The 23,870-nt window shown below is 45.4% G+C and overlaps 1 protein-coding gene across 1 annotated transcript; it reads right to left on the bottom strand.

Annotated features, from left to right (window-relative positions):
• Positions 1-1,874: 1,874 nt before the first annotated feature.
• On the bottom strand, positions 1,875-23,076 carry LOC129783685 (potassium/sodium hyperpolarization-activated cyclic nucleotide-gated channel 4-like). The gene is made up of 4 exons (XM_055793893.1): positions 22,946-23,076; positions 20,730-20,970; positions 18,984-19,148; positions 1,875-6,246 (listed from the first exon to the last, which is right to left on the bottom strand). Exons 1-4 carry the CDS (start codon positions 23,069-23,071, stop codon positions 4,694-4,696), a joined length of 2,085 nt encoding a protein of 694 aa, XP_055649868.1. The 5' UTR covers positions 23,072-23,076; the 3' UTR covers positions 1,875-4,693.
• Between the last annotated feature and the right edge of the window lie 794 nt (positions 23,077-23,870).

Below are 23,870 nucleotides of genomic sequence, written 5' to 3'. Positions count from 1 at the left end.
AAGGATCAGACTCCATTACCTAAGCTGCATCCCTGACTCCTCTGGTATCACGCTTGTCATGAGGGCCTAGTGGTTATTGTGTTACTGTGATCTCTGCCCTCAGGAAAAGCATGAGATCCTCCTGATGGAGTCCTGCCCATCCTTCTGCAACTTATGGCAGTGGGGCTGCGTCTTGAATCCCTGCTAGCTGTTCATGGAGAACAAAAAGCATGTTTCACAGGGGGGTTCTAGGAGCTCAAAGCTTGGATTTTGTTCTATTCCAGCATAAAAACCTTGAAAGTTCAAAAATCTTCTGTGAAATGTGATTTTAGAAGCAATTTTTGATTGGGCAGGACTGAGTCACAATCCCAGTTTCATCTGTAAAAGTAATGGCATGTAAAATAAAAACATTCATTCTGAAAGGCAAAACATTTTACTGCCTGAACTTCCCTCACCGACACTCCAGGACAACTGACCCACCATGGCAGAGCCATCTGGTTTCAAGGGAATGGCATTTTCCAATTAAAAAATTTGGTTTACTCTTTCCTCACCAGCTCTGCTCATTTACAACCACACCAGGTCAGAGAATTGATGGAGGGAGCCTAAACCATCAGAAGCAGGAGGCAAGAGAAAAGAAATGTCCTGCTTGGACCGAGCCTGTGGTGTGCTGTGTCAGGGGGAATGTGTCAGTGCGTGTCAGTGCATCCTTCTCTGCAAAATACTGATTTCACTCATGGCCTGGGGGCTCCTTTTTTTTCCACCTTCAGCATTGGGAGACCTGGTAGAGAAGGTTCTGGACCTTGCTCTTATCTCAGCAGAAATGACACACTTATGCCAGGTTAGCAAATTCAAGTCTTTCAGAGGCTGGGATAAATGTCAAAGGGCTAAATGCAACCATGGCATGAGAAGGTACAAAGAAAATGAGATTTCAGAGAAGGAAAAATGAATGTGAGACCATCAGCAAAGCAGAGGTGAGGCACTCTCAACACCAGCTGGATGGAAGAGAGGGCACAGGGAGGATGGAATCCAGCTATGTCTTGTTGCCACAAACTGTAGGACACGATCCAGCAGCTGGGCTGCTTTCCCCTACATTTTCTTGGCTACAAAGAAAGGGCACAAGGCCATACAGCTCCTATGTGAGCTACTGACCTGAAACATCAATTTTGTGCATATTTCCTAGAGTGGGTTTGGACAAAGACTCAAAGGGGGTATCACAGGATTGAAACGAAAGCTAAGAGTTGAAGCTAGTTTTACCTTCCTAAAATAGATCAGGTCCCGGCCTTGGCATCATCCATCTTAGTCTGAGACCTTGAAGTAGCTGCTTCCTCTCTCCTGTGTTTTCCCGCTTTCTGCGATAGTCCCTGTCCCAAGTTGTTAATGACTGTTTCCCGTGGTAGGGCTCCTTAGGCTCTTCTCCGAGGATCACAAAGTCAGCCAGTTTCCATGTCTGCCATTAATGTGAAGGACTTTCATACACACCTTTGCAAAACTACCAGATTTCTCCTTTGTATTGCTAAATACTCAAGTGTAGAAAAGTTTTAAACTTTTACTGTCAATGGCTTAATACAGACTTTCTACATGTGTGAGGTGGAGGTCTGGCAGCAGGTAAACATACTACTAAAGCTCCAAAGACATCAGGAAAACACAGACAGGAAGTGAGACAAACCCCTGCATCTTCCCTGCTCAACAGGAGAGAGAAGACTGAAATGCCACCCAAGTTTTTTTCTTCTTTAAACCTCATGTCATGTTGCCTGAAGTTAACACTTAAAGCAGACAGCAAGTCAGAGGGATGGTTTTTTCACATTTTTATTTACTAAGGTTTTTATTGTGTGTTTTATATTGCAAACCCCACCCCTAGAACTCTTCCCTCCCTTCCCCCCAAAATAAACCAAAAAATAACAGTAATAATAAATATAGTTCCACCTACTGAGACAAGCCTAGTGTTGACTGGGGTCCAGTCAGAATAACTCAATATTGGCTACTGCACTGCTAAGAACTGGAAAATCAAACAATATCCCCATGAAAAACAAAGCAAAGGAACCCAACTGAAGAAGGATGTTCACCAGACTGGTGGATGGAACGCACATCTACCAGAGACAGCCCTCAGGGTGTTTCTGTGCACCTCCGCTTGTCTGAGTGTCCACAGGGGTTGTTGAGATTCAAGTACCAATGCAGCAGTCACAGGACAGCCATGAGAGCTTGGCATTGCTGGGCTGAAGACCTTTCCCACCTGCTTATATTAGATACCCTAGACCCAAACAGCTCCCAGGCTCCTGAGATGCTCATTCTAGGGGCCCTCTAGCATACAGGGAAAAAAGATTGCTTAAACAAATATAAAACTTAAAAGGATATTGTGAGTCTTCCTTCTAGGAACTGCCTCCTACCTACCTACGACAATATGAGAGGGTCTGTGAGTCTGCTTCAATTCCATCAACTGATTCTGTTTCAAGATGAACCTGTACATATTTGGAAAATCAGGATCTATATATTATAATTATCACCTGCCAATCAGTCCTACAGGAGGGTCAAAACTGACATGTATTTTAAAACTAGGATAGATAGATATGTAAATATATGTGTGTGTGTGTGTGTGCATGCTCACACATGTGCATAAATAGACTACATATGTGTATAACTATACTATATATATAAAAGCATGTGTGTATATATATATATAAAATCTACACACACACACACACACACACACACACACACACACACATGCACCCCTCCCACCACACACACTCACACATATATAGTTGTATGTAGCTAGTAGAAAAAACAGAGTTCCCCTGACCCTTTAAGGAAGACCAAAGCCGATTACATCTGAATTCTGAGCCACCAAAGCACATTGAAGCAGGAGTGCCCAGGAATGCTTGCAGCAACATTCAAGATACAGGCACATGTCAAGAGTTTTGCAAACAATCCGATATAAAAAACAACTGTCAGCCAGTGTTTTGGGAGAGAGTTGGAAGGAGGTAAAAGAGGGAGCTACATGGACCTGTATCATTACTGTGATAATAGTAAGTTTTTTGGCACTGCTGCATGAAGTCCTGCTTTCCCCTCTGAGGGCTGGAGGGACCCCATGATAGCTGGAAACAGAGGGAGGCTGGACATGTGTTTCTAACAAGTGTTAGAAAAGTTGAGCACCTGACTCTTTACAGTGAGGTGGCCGGAGACACCTCTTGGCCCAAGAAAAAAAATGAGAGGAAGAAAGGATCAAAGTAAAAGGAGACATTTGCTCTAGAGGTAAAGGCTGTAGCTTCTCAGTGCGGTGTACACCCAATGGCCCCTTACTATCTTCATCCCACTTTGACTACCTTAAATCAGGGGAGCCCAAAAAATCCAGCTCAAGGTGCCTGCCAGGCCCCAGATGTGTCCAGTGATGCTGCAACTGCAGGGCAAGACCAAAGCCAATCAGGTGCAGGCTGTTATTGCTGGTGAAATCAAGCAAATGATTTCAATTCCCCCATCAGAGGAGAAGCATGGACCATGGCTGGCCAAATTTCTGGTCTAATCTTGTTTAATGGTATAAATATAGTTGCAAATCTGGAGGATTCTTGGCTGGGCACCAGTATTACCCTTGGTGCCCCAAAGCTCAAACTCCCCTGGGCTAAGGAGGAAGAGGGCTGGGGTGACTGCACCCCACTTTTCAATCTTTTTCTACACAATTCTCTTCAAAGCAGTCAGCCCATGGACACTGAGACATTAAAATGGGAAAGGGAAGGTTAAACTGCTGCGTCTTTCTCCATCCCTCCCCTTGCTTTGCACTCCTCAACCTGGAAGGCAGCACACAGGCTTTCCAGTCCATGGAGAGGTTGAAGCTTAGGCTCTTCTGTTGGCTGGGGTGAACTGCTTGGTGTGCTGGCAGAGAGACAGGACTTCTCCCACAACCCACATCCACGACGCCTACAAAAATAGAGAGGATATTCACTGCCCTCCTTGTGACTTACAAGGGATTGCTTCTTGTTCCCACTAGAGCATCAGTGGAATAAGAGACAAGCATCTGAAGTCAGGCCCGTCCATCTCCTGGCCACCTTCATCTTCTTCAGATGGAGTTCAAACAAAAAATTGGCCCTTCTGAAACCCCTAGAGGGGACTGCATTAATGAAACTCACCCCTCCTGTTGCTTCCTCTGCAAACTGCTGATCACAGGAGAAAACCTAGGAGTAAGTAAAACTTTCTGACGCACACAGTGAGCTATCCAAATCCCCCCGTAACTAGGTACTGGGGCCCAGATTCACAGCTGGTGCAAAGCTGAGACCAACTGCAGCTGTTCTAAAAACACCATCTATATGCCTGACCTGATGTTCCATTTTACAGCCCACGTCAACCTCAGATCTTTGTCTCAACAGGAAAACCTTTTTTGGTGGCTTCTATGGCTGATCATTCACATGTTCCAGCTCAGGCACACGCCTTGTCTGTGTGTTACCTCGTTGGATTAAATTTGCTGATATCCTTTTTTTCCATGTATTAAAATATTCTATAAAATCAAGTGACCAAAAATCTATAGCTCTAAGAATACCTGGTTATCTTCTTTTTTTGTTGTTTTTCATGTTGTTTTTTGTTTGTTTCTAATCACAATTAAACCTAAACAAAAGAAATGAAGGAAAAAGGTCGGGCGGGGGGGCGGAAGAAAAGGAAAAAATGATTCATGAAAGTCTAATAAGCAACTGAATTGCACGGCTGACACAACAGCTCTCAGAAGGAGTCCTCACAAATTGGAGGGCAGTTTGGATCTGACAGGTTCCAGATCCCCTGTGAGCACTATGGATTCTTTCCGCCCACCAGCAGTCAGAGAAGCAGCGCTGGCCCCAAACACCAGTGGATGTGGTAAAGAACCTGAGGACATCTGACGTGGTAAAGTCACACGCCCAGGAACTGAGCTACAAGGCTTCCCAAGAAGTCCAGTCCCTCCACCAGGAAAAGGAGAGAAGCTGGAAACAGATTCTCTAGAGGAATGAGAACTTTGACTCAGCGTCTGAGCCAGCTCTTGGGGCAAAGATGGCTGGGAAGCAGAAATCAACTTGATGTCCTGGTTCAGACGTCCCGGTGGTACAGGTGGCGTGCTCTTGGACTGCAGGATCTGCAGAGGTGGGCTGGCGGTTTGAGGCAGGAGCAGAGATCCATGAGAGCCTGAAGCCCCAGAAGGGCCACACTGAAAAGTTCTTGTTGCCACTGGGCTCTGAGTGGGAGGACTAAGGCCAGAAGGGGTATAACAGGGAGAGGCAACACCAGACTGTTGTAGTGGAGACATGGAAGCAAAACGTGGCCGTTCTTGGTGGAGCTGGGCTATCGTTCCAGTTAAAGATCCTAATGCACTTGGATGTGTTTGGCACAGGCCTGAGGATGGCCCGCCAGAGGCTTGTGCCATCTGGCTTAGGCTGGAGGATGGAGAGCTGGAAGAAGGAGGGGGTTGGAAGTGATTCATTCCTGCCAAAGTCCCACTGCCTGAGAGCTGCTGTAACTGTCCCCCCTGCAGTGGTCTTGTGGTGGGCTGGAACTGGTTGAGAAGACTCGGGGGTGAGTTTGATGAAAGCTGAGTGAGCGATGTTGATGGGGAGCTAGTTGTAGCTTGCTGGAAGTGCCCAAACCCACTACTGGAAAGGGCTGGGTGCTGCTGCTGCTGCTGCATGGGCTGAGCTGTACCTAAGGGTGATCCAGAAGGTGCATGTTGGAACTGGCTCAGTCCCACTGAGGATGCGCCACTCAAACCTGGCTGGCTTGAGCCACCTGGAGGGGATCCCACCTGGAACTGGCCTAAGCCAGCGGCAGCTGAGAATCCTGCGAGCTGCTGGATGTGGAAGGAAGAGGATGAAGGGGTTTCTGCTCCTGGTGTATGCAGCTGGGATGGAGTACTGGAGGGAGAGCCAAGAGCAGAAGGGCCAGTTGACGGGATTAGAGACTGAAGCCTTTTCAGTTGTCTTGGAGTCTGGTTGGACTGCTGCCCCAAGGAACCCAAGACAGACACTGGAGGACGGAAGATGGCTGTTGGGAGGCGTGGGTGGTGGGTCAGAGCTATAGCGACAGAAGTGGTGGCTGCTGCAGCTTGCAGGGGTGCCTGGATCAGTGGCGTCCAGATGACAGGGGTGGGTGTGGATGCGGCAGCAGCAGCAGCGGCAGCGGCAGCCTGGACATTGTGAGCACAGTGCGCCATCTCTCTGTCATGCTGCACAATCTGCTGGATGATCTCATTCTCTTGGTAGTTGAAAACACCCGAATTGAGGTCATGCTGGACTTTATGCAGCAGAATGGAATTTTTCTTGCCTGTAGAGAAATTGAAGAGAGAAAGAGTCATTCTGATATATCAAAGCATGGGAGGCTTCCTCAAAGCTTCCTGCCAGTCTTTTCTCAAATTGTTGGCACTGCCTGCCCTCCACTGTCATTATGGGATCTGTGTAAAGTCTCTGTGCTCCAGCAACAAGATGACAAACATCATCTTCTGCTTTTGTTGTATGATCAACAAAACTGAAGATCTCATAAAAACGTGTCTGTCAGGACACACATATCCTTAGTTAGACAGTAAAGCCACTTTTGACAAGCGTAGCAGCAGACTGGTAGCAAAGCTTATGAATCTGGAAGATTCCCAGTTTGAACCTCATAATATGAACTTCCATTAGAAAAAGAGAATAAATCCAAAGGCTGCATTTTTTTTGTGTGTTTGCATAGGAAAACCTCAAAAATGTAAGTCCAGTGAAGTCTCCTGAGTCTTCAGCTACTTTCCTTCAGCTACACCTCTTCCTTATGTCTCATGCAACCTGTTCACTCTGGAGTCCAATACATGTTTTTAGTTAAGGGAAATTTCTCTATGAATAAAGGACAGAAGGACTTTACATGTGGGAAAAGCTCATCTGGCCCAAGTAAGAGACTTCAGACATGCTGCAGCTACCATCTTATTTGGCCATGCCCTTCTAGCCCCAACTTCAAGGAAACTGCAGGCTAGCAAACATCGTTCCAGCTGGACTTCCTAGCCTGCAGCAAAATATTAGCTCAGCATTTTGCCTTTTCAGCTGGCTGGAAAACGTGGCATAATGAGTTTGTCTGGTCTGAGAGCACACCTGGCACTGAAGGGATGCACTCTCCTGGACTGAAGGACAGAGCCATTCAACACAGGGGTATGAGATGCTGCCAGGGATGCCCTTCCACCAGAGCACAAGTGCCTTCTCAAACGAGAGGATTACTGAGAGGATTACTGATGCGGACAGGCTCTCTGCATAACAGCTTTTACACCTCTGTTCTCGTAACAGCATGCAAACTGGTAACTGTGCCAGCACTGATTTATAAGGAGGTGGTATATGCTGATCTCAATGATTTTCTTACAGAATTAGTACAGTTAGATCCCTGTTCTTGTCTTTTCAAGGGTCCTCTACCCTGACAACACATGCCAGTTTGAATTGATGACCTATCAATGCAAAGGAAGCACCTGCCTATGGGCTTCCTTTTCACTTTTGTTTACTGAAGCTATCTGGATTTGAAGAGTTCAGTCTAGGAAGTTCTGTGTGTGTGTGACTATGTGCGTGCATGTGCATACCTGGCCCTCTGGTTGCGTGCCTGTGCACAGCTCAGTTTTTAGCTGAAGCTCATTGGGTGAGTGCAGAGAGGTCACCTCTAGATGAGGCACCAGCCAGTTTGGATCAGATCAAAAGCTGTATTAACCCTCCTTCTGAACTGAACAAAATGTACCCTCAGGCTCCGCATCCATTAGCAAACCTCTCCTCTGATTCAAATGTCATTTCTGCTGGTTCCTGTCTGATCACTTCTAGTTCCCGTACAGGTCCAGGGCAAACAGACAGCACCTTGCCCATCTTGCCAGTTGCCACGGATTTACAGAGGATGAGATAGCAGCAGGTATGGAATGGAGGCCTGGGATGTGGAAGGGCCTCTTTTTCTGTATTTTAACCCCCAAATCATGTCATGCTTTAAGAACTAAAGGCTGGCAGCGCAGCTCATATCAATGAAGTTTTCTGCAAACAAGGAAGGGTTTGTCCATTAAACTTGTCCCCACGCTTTCATGAAATCACAACTTTCAAGATAAGTCAACCATTGATACTATTAAGACCACAGTATGGTATTTAATTTGTCCCACACAGCATTCTTGTTTAAGCTGGTCAGCTGATAGTTTCCAAGAGTGGACTGCCATGTTGGGTAGTAGTTCCCACTGAGATTCCAGAGGAATTTCCTTCCAGTCCTATACCAGTCAGAGCTCAGATCTTTATATGCAGACTCGGGTACATCTCTGTGCATAGATGACATTGTTGTTTGGGTTTTTTAGTGTACCGTTTACATCCATACAGATAAAAGAGTAAGGGGTTTAAGGACATGCCTCTTGTTCTAGCCAAATGTAAAAACAAACATCTGCAAACAAGCAAAAGAATTTGAATGACACTCTGAAAAGGGTAGCTGGTATCCTGGTGTCCTAAACGCTGAAATGCTAGTCTTGAATATAACTAGCTAAGTTCCAAATCTACCATCAGAAAAAAAAGTAAAAAAATTATTGCACAAATAAGGAGGAAATTGCAAAGTTTAAAGGAGATACTAGTCACTATCACACATAATGCTAGGAAGGCATATAGTGTGGTTTAATTCTGGTGTCTAACTGCAAAGCATGAAAAGATACAGAGAACACCCACAAGAATCAGGCCTGAAAAACATCAGTAAAACACATTCAGCTTCTCTCAGAAGAGTTGATTTGACACTGATTTATTGGAAACTTCACAGATGAAGGAAGCTGCTAAGAACTACTCCCTTCAGTTCCAGAAGGACTCATGAGACACTGTGGTTTTAGACAAGCCCATAAAGAGAAGGATCAATCTAACTGTAACTGTAGTTAAGCATTGGAAGAACACACTAAGGGTTTTTCCTTTACTGTACTTTTTAAAATCAAGCATTTATTTCTTTATAAAGGATGAGACGTGGCTCTAGCAACCGAGTGCTACACAATAGTGCTATGCAATTGTTCAGAGTGGGTAAAGCTTGCAATCTATAGTGGGCTGAACTGCACCATGAACCCAAACCACTAAAATGCTGACGAGGGTTTTGAATCTGGATCTGCAACTGGCACGTTTGGGGGATGTCTGTTGGGGGTAGTGGTATGTGATGCTTAATGCTTTTGTGTTTTACCTACTGCTAATCGCTCCCTCCAAAAAAAGCAGTATGGTATATGAACTGGCCTTTCTTTTCTCACCTTTGGAAAAGATATCACATCTGGAAGGATGCAGTCCTGAAAGCAAACAGTGTTCTGAGCTGTCGTTACAGAGCTTGTCTGCACGGGAAATACATGTGTAGGGTATGTCTATACAATACATACATAATGTCTGTTTCATTGTATACTGGACTAGAATAAGACAGCACTGGATACCCCTAAACAGACACATTTAAATGGTTCTACCTGCCATTCATGCAGTCAGGTGCACTAGAGGGAGCAGAATGTCACCTTTAAACTTAAAAGAGCGTTTCTGCAGTGAACATACAGTGAAAGGGAGTGAATGGCACAGAGGGTCACACTGCACACAGACCCCCCACAGAGTACTTTCCACCTGGTATCTACTAGAAGGACATACACGCTCACAAATAAATTAGATCGCAAAGAGCTGCTTAAACAGAAAGACTGACTGCTCCAGTCTGAAGAGAAGGAGCAACCTATCTAAATAAAACTGACTGGTAAGAGAGAATACGGCCAGCACACTTGAGTTAAAGAGGGATTCAGACTGCAGGTTTGTAATGGAGTTGATGGTACTTTTTCCAGAGTTGAAGGTACAAATCCCAGCATGGGGAATCTGTAGCTATCTTGCACAACTGCAAGGTCAGGATGCGGATGGGAGACAGCATGCCGAGTTCAAAGCAGACAGGCAAAAAAGCCGCCTTATTACATTTGCTTTCTTGATAACAGACTGTAGCAAAACCAGGCTGAAGAGGAATGGCTAGGAGTAGAAGAAGGAGAAACAGCAGATGTTGCTAGCGCAGCTTTCCAAAAAGCTCAATACCAGCAACTGCTCTGTGTTTCCATCATTACACTTCATCTCACTCTTTTAATTCCATGTCACCTGTCTTTGGCTTCTGATTTGCTTGTCTGTGCTTGAATAGCCTGCAATTTCCAATGCTGCTCTCAATTCAAATGAGAACCCATAGCAATGTTAATCAGAGCTGCATGGATGAATTGAGGGTACTGATGTTTTCATAACCTGAGCTCTTGACAACACAGAAAGAACAGAACAGCAGACCCTGGTTTCCTTGGCAGAGCACTAAATAGGGAATATGCTAACATGTTCCAAACATGCATACAATTTACTGGAAATGGTGTGATCAAAGCTCTTAAATTTGTGTCAAATTGATAAAATAATTCCAGCAAAAGCCTTGGAATGATTATTTTTGTTACTTTTTAAAACAGAACATTTTGGTTTTCCTTTGAAATTACATTACACTTAACTGTTTTCCTGACACCAGCTTGAATCTATTAACTGTTTTATTAGACCAATTTTTCTTTCCTGTTTTGCCAAGGAAGTCTCAAATTTCTGCTCCAGAACATTTAAAAACATTACTGAAAACATTATTTCAGTTATTGAAGGGGAGAGGATTTTTTCAAAATAATTTTTCAAAATTTTCATTTATTAGAAAACTGAAAAATTAATTAATTCCACTATTCTGAAGAATTGCATCATTTACATGATGCTTCCACACACCAATATAAGTCTTACTAGTTGCTTCTGGAGAAAACCCCCCTTCCAGACAGCACCAGATGAGAACAGGCACTCAGCAGAGTCCTGGTGGGACAAAGACATTTTCTCAGCAGGTCTGTCTGACTGAGGTCCTGCATGAAACAAGCCACCAGTTGAAGAAAGCATTAGGAGCAAGGTTGTTTGGGCTAGTGGTTCTCAGATTATTTTTCCTCCTCATCTTACTTATGAAACTTCTCCAGTTTCAAATTCATTTTTCCTGCTCTGGATTTATTGTCATAGCACCTGCTTCAAAAGGAGAGCAGAAAAGACAGGAATCAGAAGACTGAAAGGCTGATTAGTTTGGCTCTGTGTAACCCTAATTGAAATTATGTTCTGCAGCTCACAGCTACACTCAGTGAACCGCAATAGAGTCCTGTGTTCTTGCTAAGGCAGGGAGAAGCTTCATTAGGAGGAAGGAAAAGGGACTCCCGTTTCGCCTTCAATCTAATCATGAAAGCACGGAGGCTCTATGTTAAAGAGTTTCTCCTATGTTATTTATCCCACATAGATTAAAGTGCTGAGCAGAGTCTAAGGCACCAAGGTAAATCAATCCACCCAAGCATTTCTCCCAACCCCAAAAGCATTACACAAATTCACTGAGATGCCACGGAACTGGCACAGGATCCATCTGCAATTGCCTCAAGCACCAAGTCCCCACCCTCGGCTACTCTGTGGTAGCTCAAGGCCCCCCACCTTTCTACAGAGGAGAGAGAAGCTGCCTTGGGCTTCTGCAGGGCAAGGGGTGTGCGACACCTGCTGAAGGGTGGACCAGGTGGCTCCCAAGCAGCCACTCGGGCTGGATGTATTCCTGAACAGAACTGAAGGACAGTTCAACTAATGGAGGGAGCTACAGGAGCACAGTCAGTTAAAGGACTTAAGACTAAAAGGTCTCCCATGGCAAACTGACTTTTTTGTTCTCTTTGTGTAGCTCCTAACACAATATGATTTTTTCCTATAAGCAGACATAAATAAATATAATCAGTGGAGTGCTCTGGGTTCTAAAAACTCCATTCTCCTCACTGCAACAATAGGCTAAAGCGGGGGGGGGCGGGGAGCAGGGGTAGAGGAGGAAAGATATTTAGAGCCTAGAAGATGTTAATAACAAAGCTACTGGTGCTTTGAAGTGCAGTGCGGTATGTAAAATGATGGAAACTAAGCAAACAGGAGTTCCTTCCTTAATAAAGAATTGCACACTCAGATTTTCCTCAACTGTAGACAGCGCACAAAAGAACAGGGAGAAAGGCTCATGTGATTTCATAAAAGGAGCCAGCGCTCAATAATAATTCTTCTATCAAATAATCAAAATTAGCCTTCTGTTAAAATTCTGCACAGACACAAGGGAAATTAGCTGTGACTTTCTGTTCATTTCTCTTTTCACTTCTGTCTAAGCCTACTGGCTGCAGTTTAAGAATTCAGGTCACTAAATTGCTTTCTGCATTTGCATGTATTTGAAATAATCTCACTTTATTAGGCTGGCTTATGCCCTGGCCTGCTGTCGAAGTGGCCTCCCCCTGCCACATGGTTACTTCTTTCAGGTCTTGGCTTCTTATTATTCATATGACTGGATACTAAACACCCTGCTTGGATCACTGGTTGCAGCAAAGGGCTCACAGCACATTGCAGCTTTAAAGGTGGTCTTTGCCCTCCCTTGCCTATGGGTTACTTGTGTCCTGAGCTGGTCTCCTGTGGTAATTCAGCTTGCTGCCATCGTCCCTGGAGGGGCAATACAGCAACCGGCAACTGCAGGCAAAGAAACCCTGGACATACTCAGTAACTGGCAGTTTGCCACAGCTGCTTCTGTGCCCCAGGGGAAGTCTTCTGCACTGGGACTATATTGCTTGAAAGGTCTTGGCTGCACCAGTTCTTGCAACTGCCTTAGGAGTCCACGTATACCTTGAAATCAGCTGTAACACAGATTTCAAAATAATTCTTAAATCCCCGTCTATGTACTCTTTTCCCATTCAAGCCTGACTTTCAAACGTAAGTTAACTCACACTGAACTGTATTCACTATCAGGTAAAACTTTCTACTCAGAATCGAAGTACCTCTTGGAAGCAATGCAAAGCCAGCTGAATCAACTCTAAGAGCATCGACTGAGGAGTTCAGCGTAATTAATCTGCTCTAGGTTTCTAATTCAGATTAACTTTTTTGAAAGCCTGGATGCGTAAACATGTTACAAACTAGATGTGCAGTTCTTGATGAACTGCTCTGCAGTAGTTGCTATTTGTGTACTCTTATGCCATGATACGTACAAGGCAGCACCCACCTGCATACTGCAGTGTCATTTCTCTCTTGCTACAGCTGTATCCCTTGTTGGTACATTTAAAGTACAACAATATCTCCTCCCCTGCTCTGTCCTCTGCAAGCCTATGTGGAGTTACACCTGTGCACAGGGATTTTATTGCAGGAAAGCCAAATACCATATTGAAAGTGAAACAAATTTTATCACCACGGAGCCCATTGTACTGGTTAGCTGAATTCTTACCACCATCTTCAAAAACAAAAATGAGTTAAAAAATCTTTCCAAGTGGATGTCTTCCCTCCCTGGACCACTCAGGCCTGCCACTGATTGCTTCTCCTCTTCTATAAAATGAATAGATATCTTCCAACATATGTGGCATCTCTTTTAACAGACAGAATGCAACCTTTAACTGGGTGAAACTGCTGTAGATCAAATGACACACACTGAGTAATGTTATCGGATAAACCTCATGACAGTTAAACAAAGCTTAAAATAAATTAAGCTCTTCCCTCCCACTCTTCACATTTATACCATTCATACAGTGCTTTGCAGAAAATAAATCTGAATATATAGAGCTATCTAGAGCAAGCTGTTTGTGAACATCCATGAAGGGGTATAAAAATTGTGTCATTCTGGAGTGCCTGTGATGCCCTGTGCTGCCCAAAGCATGGTGTCCTGGCTGTTAGTTATCACTAGAGACTGAAGCCAAAGAGCTGCCTTCTCCTCAAGTGGTAGAAGTGCTTGTGTCTGGAGCCAAAGCTCCTGCACTCAATTCTCAGTGTCCTACTGGAGCTGACAGCTGTGACAGAGATATTCTGGAAGACTCTGGACATTTTGGCAGTTTTTCTGTCAGTTGTGTGTTTTGCAGTGTGGGCCGGTTGCAGATAGCTACAGGACTGACTTCAAGATAGGACATGTCCCCTGAGTCCAGAGATGTGTTGGCAAGCAGGTCCTACTTCATGTAATTGAAGAGCAGGTTGAAAATTATTTTTAAAGATGTTGGAATGGTAAAATGTTACCTGAACAGGTGTTTTATTTTGATGCAGATAGCAAAGAGCTGTGGAAGTGGCTCTCTAAATATAAAAGGAATCCAGTAACTTGTGGGAACCATGGAGATAGGGTACAGATATATTGTACCTCCTAGAATTCCCTCAACTCTCTCACTTCTGCTTCATGTCTCCCAGGAGTCCAACTACTAGTGACTCTTGCCTAGAAGACCGTATTTCCCAGAGAATTAGCACCCTGCAAGGTAGACATAGATTGGGATAAACTGATGTGACCAAGGTCATTTACAAAGTCAAAGACGGGTCTCCTGAGATCTCATCACCACCCCTCACTGTCCCGTCTACTGTGGTGTCTTGGGCTCTATTGTCCTTCTAGAGTTGCATGAAAAATGGCAATTCCCAGTTCACCTTTATTAAGCTGAAGTAATCTGCATTCACTCATGGCTAGTAAGTTGCTATCTTTCCTTAGGCTAAACAGAAAATACTCTGAGTCTAGGCCTTCACTTCCAAATACAAAGAAAATCAGATGTTCAATTCCTGCTTAAGTCCAAGTTCCTACCCTGCACATCTGTCCTAGATAGCATTTCCCAAGTGTGATCCACCTAAGATATTTTAGATAACCACCTTAGGAGAAGACAAATCACACTTTAAATGCCTTTTTCTCTCTGTCAGCTATGTAAGTCAGACTCAGATCTCCACATTGTAGTGCTGGAAAACATGGGAGAGGATTTCAAGTCAGAGGAACACACATAATGGTATTTGACCTTTGATTCCTCATAAACAGTTATGTTCATGGGTTATTGAGGTGATGAGAGAGGACACAACACAGGAGAATCTGTGTTACCTTGTCAGCCACTGATACCTTCACCTGCTCAGTACTTGGCTAGTAAGATTCCACCTCCTTAAAGGGCTGGGACGAGTTTAATGTGATTTTGAAATAAAGCTTTCTCCCAAAGCACACACACTCTAGACTTGTATACCTGGGCCACAGGAACTTTGACCCTTATGTCACCTGTGCCTGTACCAGCAGCCTCAAATCAGATATATATCTCCTTATGACCAAATCTGCTTGCTCATCTCATGTGCAGCTCTTTGGGGATTACTCACCTGTCTAAAGGAAACAAAATTTGGGACTACAATGTGGATACAGTGTAAAATTTACACTGAGTACATATTGTTTTATTTATTCACATTTCAGTCCACTTCGTGCACCTGACACAAGGGAGTAGGCAACTAAAAAGCATTCAAAGACCAAGCTCCACCTTTGTTAGCATTATTTTCCCTGTAGAAGAGATGAGGAATTGAGGCACAGAGCAAAGGCACGACAAGGACAAACAGGGAATCTGTGGCAGAGCTTGGCACAGATCCCAGATCTTCTCATTCACAGTTCACCTAGCCTAACACAGGCCAGCCCTTCCTCTGAGGCAGCAGATCCCAGAGTATTAGTCATGACCTAGACAAGTGGGGTTGCCAACCCAACAGGATTTCAATTGCAGAAGCGTGATCATGAGCTGACAAACAGGGTGCCCAGTCAAAAAGTGTGGGAATAGCTGTTTTTGTGGCTTGCTATATGACAAAGCTTTTAAAACTTCTACCACTATGATCTTGAACAGACACTTTTGTACTGCAATAGCATTACATAATTACAGTTAGAGACTAGCATTGTGTTGTCTCAGCTTTTCTTTGGTTTTTTTAGCATCTGGAACACCTGGAGGAAATGCAAGGCACTTTTAATCATGGGTTAACTGGGATCCTTGCATCAAAACATACACAACTGGCACTTCAAATGTATGCATTTCAAACTACATGGCAAGAAATTCCTGATGAAAACGGAAAAATAACTTCCTCTGGCTTTCACCTCTCACCACTGGCCTTGATATAGATGGTAAGCAACCTTATGACAGACCTTTATGGTATCTATTACAGCACAAATAATTGTCCCCCAACATTTTTTGAATGCATCAGTTAATTTTGATTTGACAATATTCACAACACACATTGTATTTACTTTCAATGAACATTTGAGTGCTTGTGTTTTACAAGCACAAATACATGTGAAAATCTAATGTGAAGCTTCAATGATGACTGAAAGCCAGTTTCAAAGCCAGTCAGGAACAGAATGATGTGACTTACGTAGCTGACACATCACAAACTGGGATGATTAGCAAATGCTTGTCAGACAAAGAATTACTCACTGGAGAAATGAATAGATCATTTCAGCACACAAACACCACAAAGAATTTCACAGCCTGGTCAAGAACAAGAAAAAGAGGAAGATTTAATCTGTGATAAAATTATCATTAATCAGTGATTGGCCTAATTTCCTTGAGTATCAATCTTCACTCTCTGAGCCTGTGGAGAGTTAGGTGTGTGACATTCTGCAGGTTGAGGAGTTCTTTAGAGTCTGAAGTTACCCAGAGAGCAGAGTTAAGCAGGGACACAAATCTTTGTAGAATCCCAGCCTTAGTCAATTCATGAAGACTAATCTCTTCCAGTCTTTAAAGAGCTCTGCAAGTGCAAAACACCTGGGAAACTTCCCTAGCCATGCATGGCACAGGCAGGATGCCAATATCAATTCCCATTAACAACAGAGTTTAGAGGGACACATCAACATGCTCTTTGCCAAGCGATCAATGTAGCTGACAGCTCCCTGGGGGCTGTGCCCTTCCTGCTGCTGCACTGCCCATCTACCAGCAGGAAGCGATGCGGGCACACAGATCAGGGCACATCTGCCCCTCTCCTTCCCCTCTGCCTAGCCACAGGCTTTCAAGCTGTGTTTGCTCTGCAAAGTGAATGCCTCATCACACCTTCAGTCAACCAGTACTGCTCCGGTTGCTTCAAGGGATGAGGTCTTACATCCTCATCCTGTCTCCCTGCTACCTAGATGAGCTCACACTATGCTTTCCAAATCCTCCACATAGAAGGTAATCCTATCAACATTCCTCCCGTCACTGACAGGATGGACTGAGATTTCCCCCCCTTGCCCTCTTGATTCCTTAGTGCACAGAGGGAATACTGGATGGATCTTATCCTGGTACCAGAACAGAGAGAGCCCTCTGAATCATTTCGTGTACTCAGTGAGGCATACGTTTCTCAAGGACAAGTTGTCACCTGGGTGAAAGGGAGTTAGTGAATGCACCACTGACTTGGAAAGAGGCTCCCATTTGCTCCCATCTTGTGTACAGATCCTGAGCTGAAAGTAACAAGAATCAAAAATATGGTCCAGCTTCTGTTCATATCTGGCTTTTATGAACTGCTATTTCTTAACTTCAGTCCTCTCAAATAATCCCTCTGCTTCCAGAGAGTCACAGCAGAATGCAGTGATCTTGACCTCCCTAAAAAGTCACGTGCTGTCACACATCTACTGCATTACTCTTTCTGGATGGGGCATGTTTCAGAGGAAGGTGAAGAAATGCCTTATTTATAGACAGGGATTTCCATGGGATCCGCCAGTTTCAGTAGGGTACACATAACTCCCGTAGGCTCTTTGGGAAATTCCAGCCAGAGAGTGTTTGGCACAGAAGGGTTGGAAAGTGCTATGAAGATGCTATTTTGTGATAGTAGAGGATGTAAACGAGAACAGGCAGCTCTCAAGTCTGATTGTCGGGGAAACCAGGGTAGCACTAGGATTTTCAATGTATGACTGAAAGTCTCTGCCTTTTTACGGCATAGGGAATGACGTTGTCTCAGGTCAGCAGAATGGCAAAAGGAGGGGAGGGCAATGCCTGAGCTCCGCACCAAAGGGCCTGTTGTTTCAGTTGCTCTGTGTCACCTTCTGACCTTATGCTGACATTTTGCAGCTGTCTGTGGAGCGGAACTTCTCCTAAGGAGAGAAGCATGTGAGGTTCTTTATGCTGGTTCAGAATTTTCCAGGAATTTTAGTTACATGTGCAGTGGCACACAGAGCAAAAGACAAGAAGCATAGGATGCCCTGCCCACCTGTATACATGGTCACAAAGAGCATGAGGCTAAGAAGCTGAGCAGCACTGACCACCCAAAGCTGGAGAATCTGAGCTAAAGTCAAGCTGGCTCGTCCCTGGTTGCACCTGACACTACATTCTCTCAGCGGTTTGTACAGTCTCATTTCAATAACCCAAGCGATGGGACTATTGCCACTTACACTAGGGCCTCATTAGCGTGGGCTTTGCCAAACTCAACATATTTAGCTTATAACCTTTTCCTCAGGGGTCACACTTTCTGATTTGCAGCAGATAATGAGATGCACAGAATACAATGTTCCTGGCATGAAAAGCCCCAGAGGCACTGTACCCCTTGCTGGGATGCCAACTTCTTCCCCACCCCCCTCACCCCATTATCCTCCTTGCCTCCTGCAGTGTACTCAGACCTACGCTGACCTTTTTCATTCTGAAAAGCAATGAAAATGCATGCAATTTAAAGAGATGTATAAGAAGCTAAAGTTGTTAGACCGGGACTCTGAAATGCTTGGCCCTTGGCTCTGCAAAGACTTCTTGCATGACCTTGCATAAGTCACTTAATATCTCTGTGTTAAATGTCTCTAGTTGTGACCAAGGAATGTTATCCTGGTCTTCTCTAGTTAAGACAAGGATGTCTGCAGCACAAGTTGTCTCCCACAGTACAGAAGAGCATCCTGGGATTGGTCACTATGAGCTATAACAATCCAGTAATACTCTTTGGCTAAACTGTGTTTAATTTGGGCTGTGGGAGACTACGTGTTTATCAACTGTGTACACATTCTGAGCTATAATTCAAAACTTAGTGAATTCACCACCATGGCCCTGATGGCCTCAGACTGCCAATCTCAGTTCTTCAAAAAGACTTCTTGGAAACAAATGGAAGCACGAGCCAGCCGAAATGTGTGTATTTGAGAGAGAAAGAGAGAGAAGCAAATGGATTTAACTGATTGTGAATGGGGCTCCTTGTAGGAGCTGAAATCAGGCAAGGAGAGACAAGCTGGGGTCTCCTTCAGTTCACAACTCCAGCAAAGGAACTAAGGATGAAGCCTGGAGATGGGGTGTCAGGGCAGCAGGTAATGGGAAGGAGACTCTCACACCTTCTACTTACCAATTCTGTCCAGCCGGTCAAGAGCCACGGTTTCAAAAGCTCGCCGCATCATGGGATACTCTTCCAGCACCTCGTTGAAGTTGTCCACCGAGAGGGAGTAGAGCCGGCAGTAGGTATCAGCTCGCACACTGGCTGTGCGCCGGCCACGAGTCAGCAGGCAGATTTCTGGAATCAAAGACCCAGCCTGAGAACATGGGGATAGACACCATCACCTCTGCAATATGAGACCTGGCACTGTCACTCACAGGCAGTCCTGCCTGCCACCCAGTCTCCTCTCTAGCTGGACTCTACCTGGTCTTCCACTGAAAACATCAACAGTGGTAATATTCTGCATATGCACTAACATTTAAAAATACCAGGGGGCTCAGTTGTGGCAGCTGCTGCACACATTTGCACCTCAGGGATTCTGCTGATCTAATTAGCCAGACAAGTTTTGTTATGGTGGATTATCAAAGATATCATTTGCGCATTCAGACTGGAGAACCTGTCTTTCTTCAGCTCCTCATGGGCACTGGGAGCAGAAGGTCAAGCTCTGCTCTCATTGAAGCTAATTCTCTCTCTAGATTTGTAGTAAAGACTCCGTGCTGACCTGGGGCTTTGGCGCCTGGTAGTAATTTTGATCACCACACCTGGAAGATTTGTCTTTTCAAAGTTTTCAAAGCTTTCTGTAGATATGCCACAAGCTTACAGATTGTCAGGCAAAGTCAAGCTAGTGGCACTTACTAATTCCTGGTGTGTTTACACAGCACTCATCTACTCCTAGGAGGATGCTCAGCTGGTTACAGTACAGAAAGCCCTTGACTCTTCCATAAATGCCTCGCTTGGGCACAGACACTCCTTGAATGCTCAGCGGAGCTCCTGACTCTTGCTTTTCCACTGACTGCACACAGAGTATGGGCAGCTACAACAGACACTTAAAGACAGATAGTATGACCCAAAGACTGACAGCACTTTTCTGTGTGCTGTCTGTTGGGTGTCAATCCACTAGCATCACTCTCAGGATTCACTCTGGGTCTACCCCAAAGCATTGTCACAGCAGCACTACAAGGTTGTAGGCTGCTTTCCTAAGGAAATGATGCTTATGAGACCATGCCATGTGTGTGTGTCACTGTGTGTATGGTATCTAAAACACATAGAATGTCATGGGCAATTTTAATCAAATCTGTTAGTCAAGGTATCCTGACTCCAACCCTGTAACTCCAAACCCCAGCAAACAGACCCAGCTTGCTAGGGACATGCAAAATAATCCGTAGGAAATATGGGGATTTTTTAATGATGCATGATCGGGATTTTTTAATGGAGAAAAGGCCCATTAAAAAGAAAGGAAAGGCAGGTTTCATTCTGCTCCCTCTCAGAAGACCATTAATTGTGGTGCCTCCAGTGCTTGCACAGAAACATCCATCTACCAGAGAACTGTTTGTCTTGGGCTGTCAGTGAGGTCTCCACAGGGCTCTGATAGGAGGGGTGTGTCCATGTTACTAGTAAGAGCACCATCCTAGATCTTCTCTTATAGTCTTTTTTGGCCTCATACTAGTTTCACTGTTCTAGAGCTCTGCTGATGATACATTATGCCTGTCTGACATTTTGCTGAGCCATGAGAAGAACAAGAGATGGAGGGTGGGGGGAGGAGGTGCCTGGGTTATCAGTTCCACATGTTGCCATCCCTGTTCGTCCAGGACAACTTAAGGAATGTATGAGCAATAGCAGTGGGTGTCGCTGTGAAACAGTGATTGACTTAACACGCACCTCCAAAGTAGGAGCCATCTGCCAGCTTGGTTTCCTTGTTGCCTTTGGTGAGGACGCTCACCACCCCATGCTGGATGAAGTACATCTTCTTGCCGATGGTGCCCTCCCGGATGATATAATCCCCTGGCTGAAACACCTCGAACCGCAACTTGGTCAACATGGACGTCACAAAGTTGGGATCTGCGTTGGCAAACAGAGGCATGGAGGCAACCAGCTTCCGGCAGTTGAAGTTTATGATTTCCTGACCATGATGTGATGCAAAAGAGAGAGGAAGAGAGGGGGAGGGGGAAGAAAAGATGGGACAGGGAGCAGAAAAGACACACACATGTGTTTAGTCAACATCTAATAACCTACGATGTTCCCTCCACCTGATCTCCACATTACAAGGGGGCGGGGGGGCGGCAATGCTGTTCCCTTAGTCTGGCTCCTCCAGTGCAGGCTGGAATGGGCTCTGGATGCTCAAAGCATATAGCAGGGTGAGCTGAAGCGACAGCTCAACACCGTGCTTCCCTGCTTTCATTCATATGCTTTCTCTCTGGGTAGGGACAATACCCCACAACCTCCCAAATACACACAATATACCTCTTTCTGCAGGAAACCTTGGACTGTGAGAGAGGTGCACAGAACCAGTGAAACTCTGTATGAAAGAGCCCAGGGCTCCTCTCTGGGAAAATGTTGTAACTCAGCTCAGCAGCTTGACGTTCTCAGTTGCCCTTGCTTGTCAATGAGATACTGAACAGCACAAATGTGCCAAGATGCTCTGAGAAAGACTTATCCTGCGCAGATGGGGACAGCATCAAGAGACGGGAGGGAGAGGTGCCCGCCAGTCACTGGGTCATGGGCTGGAAATCAACCACAGAGGAAGAAAACCCAATGCAGCTGTTCGGCTGTCATACAGCAGACAGGGACTGTGCCTCCTCCTGTGGCTTGGTGTCACTTGGAGGGTATGACAGCACTTTCCACTGCACAGGATCTGCTCTGTGCCATGTCAGCTCAGACTCAGAAAGTGGCAGAAAGTGATACTGAGTAAATCACCTCAGCACAAGGCTCCCCAGCCAAGCAGGGGAAGGAGCATCTGGATGACTGGAGCAGGACGAAAGAGGGCTGGGGAAGCATTGCTCTCTTCCTCACCGAGATTCTTTTCAGGGTTGCCCTTTGAGACTTTGGCAGAACTAGTTTTAAAATACATCTGGTAGATCCTCAGCTCTTCTCTCTCCTATGGAGGTACGTTATTGGGAGGAGGAAGACAGAAGGAAGACTGCTTCTGGTGCTTCTGGGTAACATATTGGAGGCATATACCAGGGAGAATCTGCAATGCTAGGCTTCAGCTAGAGAAGGGGATTTTCTATAAACTCTTTTGAAGTGGGAGCCCTGCCAGAAGGCTCCTCCTTCCTTTGACTCTACATGCTGTTACAACTGATGGATGGGGCACAGATGAGGCCAGCACACCACATAGTGATTTATATAAATACATGAGATACAGCTTAATATTAGGGAGCATGAGGTGGGAGCTTAATGAGATGCCAGGCAGTGGCGCGTGTTTGTGTGGGAAGGGAAGGGGGCTTGCAGAAGTGTGAGAGAATAGCAGAGTACTTTCCAGAGTGTTCTCCTGCAGGGGCTGACATCGCCGGACATTGCCATGGCCTCAGAAGGTGCCAAGATGTACCTATCACATGGTGAGTGGGCGGCAGGGCCTGTATACTGCAGCCCCCATTGCCTTTACGTCAGACATCACTTGTGCTGCAGCAATTAACAGACATGGGCAAGAGTCCTGCCAATGCCAAAGGCCTGGGTTTCTCTCTCCACAAGCAGTGACTTCTGCTGTGACCAAGGCAAGGGAATACCGGACATACACCAAAGGCTAGGACAGTCACTCCCGCTGAATGAAACTCTCCAACAGAGACATAGACAAGCTGTGGACCATGTTCTTCTTGGCCTTGCTCTCCCAGAAAGTTAGGCACAGCACAGGAACAGGTACAGCCCCAAGAAAAATGGGGCCTTTATGGCTGCTCAGACACATGAATATGATATCTCTGCTGGGCATGACACTAGAGCGCACACACAGCCAGTGCTAATGGGAAAGCCGGCCTCTCACAACTCACATCACCTGATGGTGTTATCTGCAAAGCACTGGGACACGACATTGCACACCAGGAACTCCACAACTGCCAAAGACGACAGGAACATGCATTGCCCATTCACTGCCCTCTCCTTACCTCTCGGAGGGGCTCGCTCAGTTCTCCCAGGATGCTCTCCTCATCAAACATCTTCCCCTGGTAGCGGTGCTCATAGTAGTCATGGATGCGCTGCCGCATGTCTGCAGGGAGCTTGTGGAAGGACATATACTGTTCCACTTGTTTGTACTGTGCAGGGAGACAGAAGAAGAGAATGAGTTACCAGTACATACAAGAAATGGCCCCTGCTCACAGACAAGCACATGCTAGACCATACCCATACCTGTTTCTTTCACACCAAGCTGGGCCCAGGAAGGAAAATCTGGTGCAGGAGACCACCAGTCTGAATGCACAGGGAGTTTCCAGACCTTTTGTTATATTCTCCAAATGGCTGCCCCATGTTTTAACCTTTAAACTTACCCTCAGCCAGCTACACTGCGGACACAACTCCTCATTCCCTGGGTGCTGGGCAGCCCAGGTGTTTGTCTTCCCCTAAACACACAGCAAAAGCTGGGAGCAGAGATGAGTAAGAAGTGCTCAGCTGGGAATCTCCTCTCAGCAAATACTGCTGAGCAAAGACTGCCCAAACCCTGTGCAGAATGAGAGCAAGGGAAGTACAATGTGCCTTCAACAAAAGGTTTTTTCATGGCACACAGCAGAACTGCAGCCAGGGTGTATGACCCGGCAGCTTTGGCTCTAGACCAGTAAATAATGTGCAGCACCTCGAGGCCTCAGCCAAGCACAAGAACCCACTGTACCAGGGGCCGCAGAAAACAGTTCTTCCTTGGATGTTCATAGTCACACACAAACTAAAGAATGCACACACACAGAAATCTGAATTATTCAGTTGAAGCTGCAGTAGCCGTGGCCTGCTTTTCCTCTCCTCTAGAGTGTTCTTGTCTGCCCTGCTATGATGGCACCTTTGCTTTCCCACCTAGGGCTGCACAGGTCCCAATTTTCTTCACCT

This window comes from Falco peregrinus, chromosome 1 (assembly GCF_023634155.1).
Source record: "Falco peregrinus isolate bFalPer1 chromosome 1, bFalPer1.pri, whole genome shotgun sequence".
In the NCBI taxonomy this organism is placed as follows: Eukaryota; Metazoa; Chordata; class Aves; order Falconiformes; family Falconidae; genus Falco; species Falco peregrinus.
The sequence above is the reverse complement of the archived record's forward strand: the minus strand, read 5'-3'. Positions and strand labels throughout refer to the sequence as shown.

Excerpts from the sequence above, each read along its gene's own strand:
- LOC129783685 (XM_055793893.1), bottom strand. The coding sequence starts at position 23,071 with ATGTCCTTCCACAAGCTCCCTGCAGACATGCGGCAGCGCATCCATGAC. Across the intron at positions 19,149-20,729 it reads AGATGGCTCCTACTTTGGAG|AAATCTGCCTGCTGACTCGT; the intron begins GTGCGTGTTAAG and ends CTTTGATTCCAG. Across the intron at positions 6,247-18,983 it reads TGACCGGCTGGACAGAATTG|GCAAGAAAAATTCCATTCTG; the intron begins GTAAGTAGAAGG and ends ATTTCTCTACAG.